The 10,683-nt window shown below is 43.9% G+C and overlaps 1 protein-coding gene across 1 annotated transcript; it reads right to left on the bottom strand.

The window, feature by feature from the left end:
• Nucleotides 1-2,246: 2,246 nt before the first annotated feature.
• Nucleotides 2,247-9,444, bottom strand: LOC139654574 (activin receptor type-2B-like; the record flags this gene model as incomplete). Its single annotated transcript, XM_071531688.1, has 6 exons — nucleotides 2,247-2,377; nucleotides 3,243-3,381; nucleotides 3,608-3,722; nucleotides 5,914-6,062; nucleotides 6,636-6,782; nucleotides 9,301-9,444. Coding segments are annotated over 6 exons (825 nt in total), but the record flags the coding sequence as incomplete, so codon positions are not given.
• Between the last annotated feature and the right edge of the window lie 1,239 nt (nucleotides 9,445-10,683).

The raw sequence follows: 10,683 nt of genomic DNA, 5'->3' as shown, positions 1-10,683 counted from the left end.
GATAGATAGATAGATAGATAGATAGATAGATAGATAGATAGACAGAGAGATAGATAGATAGATAGATGGATAAATAGATAAATAGATAGATAGAGAGAGAGAGACAGAGAGATAGATAGATAGATAGATAGATAGGGAAGGAGAGGAAGGAAAGCAGGATGGAGGAAAGAAGAGAGGAAGGGGAAGAGAAAGAGAAAGGAAAGGAAGGAGGGAAGAAGAGAGGGATGGAGGGGGAATGAGGAAGGGAAGAAGATAGGATGAAAGGGGAGGGAAGGAAGAAGAGAGTGAAGGAGGAAGGAGGAGGGAAGGAAAGGGAAGATGATGAAGGGAAAGAGGAAGATAAGGACGGAGGGAAGGTGAGAGGGAGGAAGAGACGGGGAGAGGAAAGAGGGAGGAAAAGAGGCAGGGAAGGAAAGAAGGAAAGGATGGAAGGAGGGAGGGAGGAAGAGAAGGAAGAAAGGAAGGGAAGAAGGAAAGGTGAGATGGAAGGAGGGATGTGGAGAGGAGGAAATGGAGAACGGGAGGAGGAAGGGAAGGAGGGAACAAAGAGAGAGAGAGAGAGAGAGATGATAGAGCGAGGCAGACCTTGTACACTGGCAGGATTAAAAGCTTTCTACATGTTAGTATAATAGCTTGTGTATTGATGCTGATGACGTAACCATGGCAACGCGAGCAGCCTCTCAGAAGTCTGTCAAGGCCTCAGCATCCGCTCAGACTCAAAGGGACAGACCATAATACTCCATAACAGTCTGTCATTCAATCGTTCACCAACATTAAAATGTTTTTTGACTCTTTGCAGCCACCGTCCGATCCTCACATGGACGACTGGACAGGCTCACTGCACAATTTCTCTCCTCCCTCCTTCTGTCCTTTTCTCCTCCCTCCTTCTGTCCTTCTCTCCTCCCTCCTTCTGTCCTTCTCTGCTCCCTCGTTCTGTCCTACTCTCCTCCTCCTTCTGTCCTCTCCTCCCTCCTTCTGTCCTTCTCTGCTCCCTCCTTCTGTCCTTTTCTCCTCCCTCCTTCTGTCCTTCTCTGCTCCGTCATTCTGTCCTACTCTCCTCCTCCTTCTGTCCTCTCCTCCCTCCTTCTGTCCTTCTCTGCTCCCTCCTTCTGTCCTTTTCTCCTCCCTCCTTCTGTCCTTCTCTGCTCCGTCATTCTGTCCTACTCTCCTCCTCCTTCTGTCCTCTCCTCCCTCCTTCTGTCCTTCTCTCTTCCCTCCTGTCCTTTTCTCCTCCCTCCTCCTTCCTTCTCTCCTCCCTCCTTCTGTCCTTCTCTCCTCCCTCTTTCTGTCCTTTTCTCCTCCCTCCTTCTGTCCTTCTCTCTTCCCTCCTTCTGTCCTTTTCTCCTCCCTCCTTCTGTCCTTCTCTGCTCCCTCGTTCTGTCCTACTCTCCTCCTCCTTCTGTCCTCTCCTCCCTCCTTCTGTCCTTCTCTGCTCCCTCCTTCTGTCCTTTTCTCCTCCCTCCTTCTGTCCTTCTCTGCTCCCTCGTTCTGTCCTACTCTCCTCCTCCTTCTGTCCTCTCCTCCCTCCTTCTGTCCTCTGCTCCCTCCTGTCCTTTTCTCCTCCCTCCTTCTGTCCTTTTCTCCTCCCTCCTTCTGTCCTTCTCTCCTCCCTCCTTCTGTCCTTCTCTCCTCCCTCCTATCCTTTTCTCCTCCCTCCTCCTTCCTTCTCTCCTCCCTCCTTCTGTCCTCTCCTCCCTCCTTCTGTCCTTCTCTCCCCCCTCCTTGTCCTTCTCTCCTCCCCCCTTCTGTCCTTCTCTCCTCCGTCCTTCTGTCCTTTTCTCCTCCCTCCTCCCTCCTTCTGTCCTTCTCTCCTCCCTCCTCTCCTCTCTCCTCCCTCTTTCTGTCCTTCTCTCCTCCCTCCTTCTGTCCCACTGTACTACTGGAGGTAGACAGAGGAGAACAATCAGCTGTGTGTGTGTGTGTGTGTGTGTGTGTACTCTGTCCTCTCCTCCCTCCTTCTGTCCTTCTCTCCCCCCTCCTTCTGTCCTTCTCTCCTCCCCCCTTCTGTCCTTCTCTCCTCCCTCCTTCTGTCCTTCTCTCCTCCCTCCTTCTGTCCTTTTCTCCTCCCTCCTTCTGTCCTTCTCTGCTCCCTCGTTCTGTCCTTCTCTCCTCCTCCTTGTCCTTCTCTCCTCCCTCCTTCTGTCCTTCTCTCCTCCCTCCTTCTGTCCTTCTCTCCTACCCCCTTCTGTCCTTCTCTCCTCCCTCCTTCTGTCCTTTTCTCCTCACTCCATCTGTACTGTACTCACGATGTGTTTGAGCCAGCAGTCTTTGAAGACCGGTCTCATCTTCTTGTGGACGACGACCTCCTGCAGGTCCTCCAGAGACGGATGCTGACCGATCTCCTCCTCGAACGGCAGCATGTACTCATCCACCGGACCTGCACACACACACACACACACACACACACACACACACACACACACACACACACATACACACAAACACACACACATACATACACACACGGAATTATTAAGTATTTCTGTGTCAGAAAGCTCAGGAGCCTTTGTGTTGTGGACCACTACATGTGTGTGTGTTTGTGTGTGTGTGTGTGTGTGTGTTACAGGAGGGATAAACCATCAGAGGCGACCTGCATGTTAAATGTTTTTTTTTTAACAAGATCAATGATCAGCTAACAGAATCACCCTGACACAACACCTCGTGTGTGTGTGTGTGTGTGTGTGTGTATTTGTATCTGTGTGTGTGTGTGTGTGTGTATGTGTGTGTTATCGGCAGCCTTGTTAGCTCGACACCAGCTCCCAATCGACCCGGCTCTTGTTGTGCATGTCTTGTGTGTGTGTGTGTGTGTGTGTGTGTGTGTGTGTGTCTATACTTATGAGGAAAATGTCCCCACAATGATGGAAAAAGTAAGATCATCCTGCAAAGTGAGGACATGCTGCCAGGTCCCAATTTTTGAAGCAGCTAGTTCAGGATTAGGACTTTGTTTTAGGTTTTGATAAATGAATGTAGTCAGTGTAAAGTCATACAAAGCTGTGTGTGTGTATGTGTTGTATTTCTATACCTATGAGGACCCAAATGTCCCCACAGGGATAGAAAAAGTATGAAAAGTGAGGACATTTTGCCGGTTTAGGGTTAGGTTTTAGGTTTAGGACTGATATTAGAAGTAGGTTTGTGTACGGGTTAAGGTCCTCCCAGGTATAGTGAGTGTGTGTGTGTGTGTGTGTGTGTGTGTGTGTGTGTGTGTGTGTGTGTGTGTGTGTGTGTGTGTGTGTGTGTGTTACCGTCGGAAGCCTTGCAGCGGGACACCAGCTCCCACATCACCATGCCCAAGGAGTACATGTCGATCCGGAGGAAGGCGTCTCTCTGGAAGTTGATCGCTCCTTCCAAAACCTCCGGGGCCATGTAACGCCTCGTCCCCACCTACACACACACACACACACACACACACACACACACACACACACACACACACACACACACACACATAAGTTTTAGGCATTCAACTGATGCTCTTCTCTTGGGTGACTTACAATGACAGCTTACAACAAAGTTAATATAAGCTGGCACACACACACTGCACGCTCATGCAAGCATGCATAGGACCACACACACACACACACACACACACACACACACACACACTGACCTGTCCGTGTGTGTCTCCAGGCGGTTTCCCCGGTTCGAAGCAAACAGCCAGACCGAAGTCTCCGATCACCGCTGTCAGGTCCGTCCGCAACATCACATTCTTACTCTTAAAATCCCTGAGAGAGAGAGAGAGAGAGAGAGAGAGAGAGTTTCTATGGTTACTAGTTGTCAAGCTTGTAATAAAATCATTTTAAATCCATATTTGGTGTCAAATGATTAAAATGCTTGGTCAGTAGTCGTGTGATAAGCAGGAGCCTTTGCTTCTCTTATTTTGTGATAATGACCTCATCCCTCACGTAGTAAACACTGTGTAGCCACACCTCCATTTTGTGGGCGGAGTCACTGTGGACTCTCATCATTCAAACCAGTCATGCTCACTTGTTCACTGTTGTAGGAACAACAAGTTGCTGCTGTTAGCTAGCTAGCTAAATTATACAGACATGGGGCCAGCTGCATAAAGCTAGTTTAAGACTAGTCTAAACCTTAGACTGGTCTTAGATTCTCAGGTTGGACTAGTCTAATTAAGACTGTCTGTTACTTAAATATAACGACTGACTTATTTTGAGGTAGGAAAGTTAGCCACCTTCCCCCTGGTTACTCTTGAGTTAAGAACTTTGTTGTTATGGCAACGAGTCGGCCTAACTGTCAGAGCGGGAAGTTTAAATACTGAAGCTGTTTCATAAAAGACGACAAATCTTTGGTTTTTGGAAAGACCTGAAGAAGAGAGAGAGTCTTTAGAGACAGAAACAACCCATTAGAGATCTATAACAACCAAGAAGTAGTAGGAACAGGTAAATATAAAGTCTATAGCAAGTTTGACTTAGGTCAAACTTGACTAGGTCTATCTTTATGTAACTGGCCTGTGAAACCAGCGTGGGCTTCTGAATGAAAACTGCTGCTGATTAATCCCTGCTGTGGACAGGTGCTTTCTTAGTCGTTGGATTGCTACAATAACAATACGATAACTTCAATCTACTGGGCGAAGGAGCTAGCATTGTAGCTAAGCTAACAGCGGAAACTTGTTCCACAAGGGCAGAAAAATAAAATCAGTGGTGTCCGTTCTGGGGGATTGTGGGAGAATCCTGTTTCAAACTCAGAGCAAATCAGAGCTGACTTTAGCTAACCCTGACCCTCGTTAGCCCACGTTTTATGACGAGTTTCTCCAGACCTCCGTCGCTTGAGTTGGAGATGAGGCAACGCAAGCCTTACGTACACTGACATGATGTTTCTGTGATGTATTGGTGATATTTCTGTGATATTACAGTGATGTTATTACGGAAGTCGAGAACGGCCGTGCTTGCAATTATTTTTTTTAATGCCGTTATCTCAATATCACAAGTTAATTATCTCGTTATCTCGAGAAAACAAGCTTTGTTATCTCGAGATAACGAGATAATCAACCCGTTATCACGAGAAAACAAAATGTCGTTTCCTCTTATTACTTATAATGTTCATCAGAGATCAGGAGCCATGCCAGCATGCAGAGATGCCATCTTGACAACTGTAGCAACTGATTTAAGCTGAAAATGTCAGATCAAGGAGTATCCATTATTGATCAGTGCATCAGACTGTACTTCAGTCAAGGTCAAAAAACACAAGCTCAGAAAACAAAAGTCATTTTCTCGTGATAAATTATCTTGTTATCTCCAGAAATCGGCCTTTTGTTTTCTCGAGATAACGAGGTGATTTATCTTATTTACTCGAGAAAACAAAAGGCCGATTTCTCGAGCTTTGTTATCTCGAGATAACGAAATAATTAACGTGTGATCTCGAGATAACGGCATTAAAAAACATAATTGCAAGCACAGTCATGTTTCAGTGATAGTTTGGTGATAGTTTGGTGATAGTTTGGTGACAGTTTGGTGATAGTTTGGTGATAGGTCTGGTTTTGTTTCAGTGATAGTTTGGTGATAGTTTGGTGATAGTTTGGTGATAGTTTGGTGATAGGTCTGGTTTTGTTTCAGTGATAGTTTGGTGATAGTTTGGTGATAGTTTGGTGATAGTTTGGTGATAGGTCTGGTTTTGTTTCAGTGATAGTTTGGTGATAGTTTGGTGATAGTTTGGTGATAGTTTGGTGATAGGTCTGGTTTTGTTTCAGTGATAGTTTGGTGATAGTTTGGTGATAGTTTGGTGATAGTTTGGTGATAGTTTGGTGATAGGTGTGGTTTTGTGTCAGTGATAGTTTGGTGATAGTTTGGTGATAGGTGTGGTTTTGTTTCAGTGATAGTTTGGTGATAGTTTGGTGATAGGTGTGGTTTTGTGTCAGTGATAGTTTGGTGATGTTTCGGTGATGTTTTGTCTCTGGACCTGTGGGCGATGGCTGGTTTGGGTCCCTCTCCTTTCTGCCTGGGAATGTCTTCATGCAGATAGGCCAGACCGCACGCCATCGTCTCCGCTATGAGACACAGCTCCATCCAGCTGATGGCGTTTCCCTTCAGGTAGTCTGAGAGAGAACCCTGTGGGGGGGGGAGAGAGGGGAGAGAGACTGTGAGTTTGGATGGTCTTCAATGAAACATTACACTTAGAAGCAGACAAATTTAAAAATTAAGTACAACCTGAGGGGGTCATCTGGAAAATTTTAGTCTGTTTGGGGCTCTATGATTAATGACATAGTTAAATTAAAGACACTACAGGACAAATGAAGCACTCACCATTGATGCACACTCTGTCAATACTTGTCAATACATTTCAAATAATTTACAGTGTTGTCATTTTGCATGTTATTTTGTTTTATCATTGACTTAACCACTATGGTAAGAAGGAAGAGTTTTTTTTTTTTTTTATTGTATCCATAGAAATTCTATGTTGGACCAGGGCTGGGTAAAGGGGGGGAGGGATTTAAACATTTTTTAAAAATGAGTCCTTAATGTACATTGTATTTCATTGTACCTGTTAAATGAATAAATATATTTATGAAAAAGAATGAAGAAAGAAGAAGAATTGAACCAACTCAACTGAACCATCTCTCTCTCTCTCTCACACACACACACACACACACACACACACACACCCGCCCCCCCCCCCCTCACCCTCTCATGGTACTCGGTGATGAGCCACAGTTCGCTCTCCAGGTGACTTCCTCCTCGTCTCTCGGCGCCGATGTACCTCAGGATGTTCTGGTGCCTCATGCCCGGCGTGGAGAACACGTCTTTCTCGTTCTGCCACGACTCTTTGTCCTGAAGAAAGAAGAAAAAAAAAAAAACATGTTGAAAGGTTGACTGTTCGATCAGTTCGATCGAGCTGAGCAAGAGAAGACAACACCTCTATGTGAAAATTAATAAGACTGGAGGAAGGAAGGAAGGAAGGAAGGAAGGATTAAAGGAAGGATGGACTGACTAAATGAATAAAGGACTCAAGGAAGGAAGGACAGGAGGAATAAAGGACTGAATGAAGAACAGAAGGTAGGAAGGACAGAAGGAAGAAAGGACTGAGGAAGGAAGGAAAGACTGAAGGAAGAAAGGACTGAGTGAAGGACAGAAGGAAGAAAGGACTGAAGGAAGGATGGAAGGAAGGACAGAAGGAAGGATTAAAGGAAGGATGGACTGACTAAATGAATAAAGGACTGAAGGAAGAAAGAAAGGACTCAAGGAAGGAAAGACAGGAGGAATAAAGGACTGAAGGAGGGATGGAAGGGAGGACAGAAGGAAGGATTAAAGGAAGGATGGACTGACTAAAGGACTGCAGGAAGGAAGAAAGGACTCAAGGAAGGAAGGACAGGAGGAATAAAGGACTGAGGAAGGAAGGAAAGACTGAAGGAAGAAAGGACTGAGTGAAGGACAGAAGGAATACAGGACTGAAGGAAGGATGGAAGGAAGGAAGGAAGGAAGGATTAAAGCAAGGATCGACTGACTAAATGAATAAAGGACTGAAGGAAAGAAGAAAGGAAGAAGGACAGAAGGAACAAAGGACTGAAGGAAGGATGGAAGGAAGGACAGAAGTAATAAAGGACTGAGGAAGGAAGGAAAGACTGAAGGAAGAAAGGACTGAGTGAAGGACAGAAGGGAGAAAGGACTGAAGGAAGGATGGAAGGAAGGACAGAAGGAAGGATTAAAGGAAGGATGGACTGACTAAATGAATAAAGGACTGAAGGAAGAAAGAAAGGACTCAAGGAAGGAAAGACAGGAGGAATAAAGGACTGAAGGAGGGATGGAAGGAAGGACAGAAGGAAGGATTAAAGGAAGGATGGACTGACTAAAGGACTGCAGGAAGGAAGAAAGGACTCAAGGAAGGAAGGACAGGAGGAATAAAGGACTGAGGAAGGAAGGAAAGACTGAAGGAAGAAAGGACTGAGTGAAGGACTGAACGAATAAAGGACTGAAGAAGAAAGGAAGGAGGACAGAAGGAATAAAGGACTGAGTGAAGGACAGAACGAATAAAGGACTGAAGGAAAGAAGAAAGGAAGAAGGACAGAAGGAAGAAAGGACTGAGGAAGGAAGGAAAGACTGAAGGAAGAAAGGACTGAGTGAAGGACAGAAGGAATAAAGGACTGAAGGAGGGATGGAAGGAAGGAAGGAATGATTAAAGGAGGGATTAAAGGAAGGATGGACTGACTAAATGAATAAAGGACTGAAGGAAGGAAGAAAGGACTCAAGGGAGGAATGACAGGAGGAATAAAGGACTGAGGAAGGAAGGAAAGACTGAAGGAAGAAAGGACCGAGTGAAGGACAGAACAAACAAAGGACTGAAGGAAAGAAGAAAGGAAGAAGGACAGAAGGAATAAAGGACTGAGTGAAGGACAGAAGGAATAAAGGACTGAAGGAAAGAAGAAAGGAAGGAGGACAGAAGTAAAAAAGGACTGAAGGAAAGAAGAAAGGAAGAAGGACAGAAGGAAGAAAGGACTGAGGAAGGAAGGAAAGACTGAAGGAATAAAGGATTGAGTGAAGGACAGAAGGAATAAAGGACTGAAGGAAAGAAGAAAGGAAGAAGGACAGAAGGAATAAAGGACTGAAGGAAAGAAGAAAGGAAGAAGGACAGAAGGAATAAAGGACTGAAGGAAAGAAGAAAGGAAGGAGGACAGAAGGAATAAAGGACTGAAGGAAAGAAGAAAGGAAGGAGGACAAGTAATAAAGGACTTAAGGAAAGAAGAAAGGAAGAAGGACAGAAGGAATAAAGGACTGAAGGAAAGAAGAAAGGAAGGAGGACAGAAGTAATAAAGGACTGAAGGAAAGAAGAAAGGAAAGAGGACAGAAGGAATAAAGGACTGAAGGAAAGAAGAAAGGAAGGAGGACAGAAGGAATAAAGGACTGAAGGAAAGAAGAAAGGAAGAAGGACAGAAGGAATAAAGGACTGAGTGAAGGACAGAATGAATAAAGGACTGAAGGAAAGAAGAAAGGAAGAAGGACAGAAGGAATAAAGGACTTAAGGAAAGAAGAAAAGGAGGACAGAAGGAATAAAGGACTGAAGGAAAGAAGAAAGGAAGGAGGACAGAAGGAATAAAGGACTGAAGGAAAGAAGAAAGGAAGGAGGACAGAAGGAATAAAGGACTGAAGGAAAGAAGAAAGGAAGAAGGACAGAAGGAATAAAGGACTTAAGGAAAGAAGAAAAGAAGGACAGAAGGAATAAAGGACTGAGTGAAAGAAGGAAAGGAAGGAGGACAGAATTAATAAAGGACTGAAGGAAAGAAGAAAGGAAGAAGGACAGAAGGAATAAAGGACAGAAGGACTGAAGGAAAGAAGGAAAGAAGGAGAGACTGACCTGGACGGGGAAGATCTTAACAGCCACGTATTCGTTCATCATCTGGGCCTTCCACACGCAGCCGAAGCGCCCCCTGGCTTTCACCTCCAGCAGCTGCAGAGGCTTCAGACCGTCCAGAGGAGAGGAGGGGGCCGGGCCGGGGTCCTGGGGGGGGGGGGGTCAGAGGTCAGAGGTCAGAGGTCAGGTGTGTTCAGAAAAACAGAAAAGACAAAATGCTATTGCCTATATTCCTTAATAGCTGTGTTTTTTCTTTTTTTCCCTTCCTTTTTTCCTTCCTTTTGCAGTGGAAATTGTGTTTTTCAGTATATTAATGTAAAATTGCCCTAAATGTCTGAACTGTAGTTGTGAGAAAATGAAATTTAACACAATTGTACTGCTGCTTTAATGTTCGGTCTTTACTTTTTTTAATTACCATGTTGTTTCCGTAACAGCACATGCTTTCCTCACAAATAACATTTTTGTTATTTATTTGTTTGTTATGATATGTGTCTGTTATTTAATTTGATTCATTTTATTTTATTAATTTATTTTTATTCTATTTTACACTTTATTTCTCATGTATGTACTGCTAAAAAAAAAAAAAAAAAAAAATTCTGTTCATATCCATAAACAGATGAAAGACCACTCTCCATGTTAATAAAATGGATCTTGCATATGAAAAAAAAAGAAAAAAAAAGAAAAACAGAAAAGAAATAAACTGAAAAACCTGAAAAAGGGAGATAGGAAGAGTTTGGCTCCAAAATGAGATTTCCATGATTTCTAGTTCTCTAGTGCTCACTGTCCTGGGATCAGAATAAAGTTTTTCTGGATGTTCTGCAGATAAATGCAGTTTGTGACCGGAGTGGATCACTGTCTGTGTTTCAGGGAACTAATTCATACGTCAGACATTTTTTTGTCAGTGTCCGAATCGCAAAATGATATTGTGGAATGATTTTGAGGCGTTACATATTTCCCACAATGCACTGTAATATGTAGTGAACAAGCCGGTCACTAAAACGGTGAAAGTTGTCTGTCGTCACCTGGCCGTTACCAAGCAACCAAGCTGTAACCCTTCTGTGGTTTTATAATGATGACATCATCCTCTTCTTCACCAAACCTCGTTTACTAATGCGAGTAAATAAACTTTTTCGGTACCAAAAAGATGTCAAGCTATTCTAAAGATGTTTTCTTTTAACTGCCAATTCAAAACTAATTATAAGTTCATGTTTTGTTATGCTAATTTGAGCTTGTTAACACTAACATTAACATTAAGGTCTGTTGTTCAGGAAGGTATTTATCTCTAGCTGCAGATTATACGGTACAGAGCTTAGTGTAAGGTGATGAATGATGATGAATTAAGTGTCCGAATTCACTCATTAATCATGCGTGAATTACCGCTAATTA

The sequence above is a fragment of the Centroberyx affinis genome, unplaced genomic scaffold (genome assembly GCF_046629955.1).
Source record: "Centroberyx affinis isolate AG114_WGS23_722 - 3 ecotype Tasmania unplaced genomic scaffold, CSIRO-AGI_Caff_v1 ptg002110l_1, whole genome shotgun sequence".
In the NCBI taxonomy this organism is placed as follows: Eukaryota; Metazoa; Chordata; class Actinopteri; order Beryciformes; family Berycidae; genus Centroberyx; species Centroberyx affinis.
The sequence above is the reverse complement of the archived record's forward strand: the minus strand, read 5'-3'. Positions and strand labels throughout refer to the sequence as shown.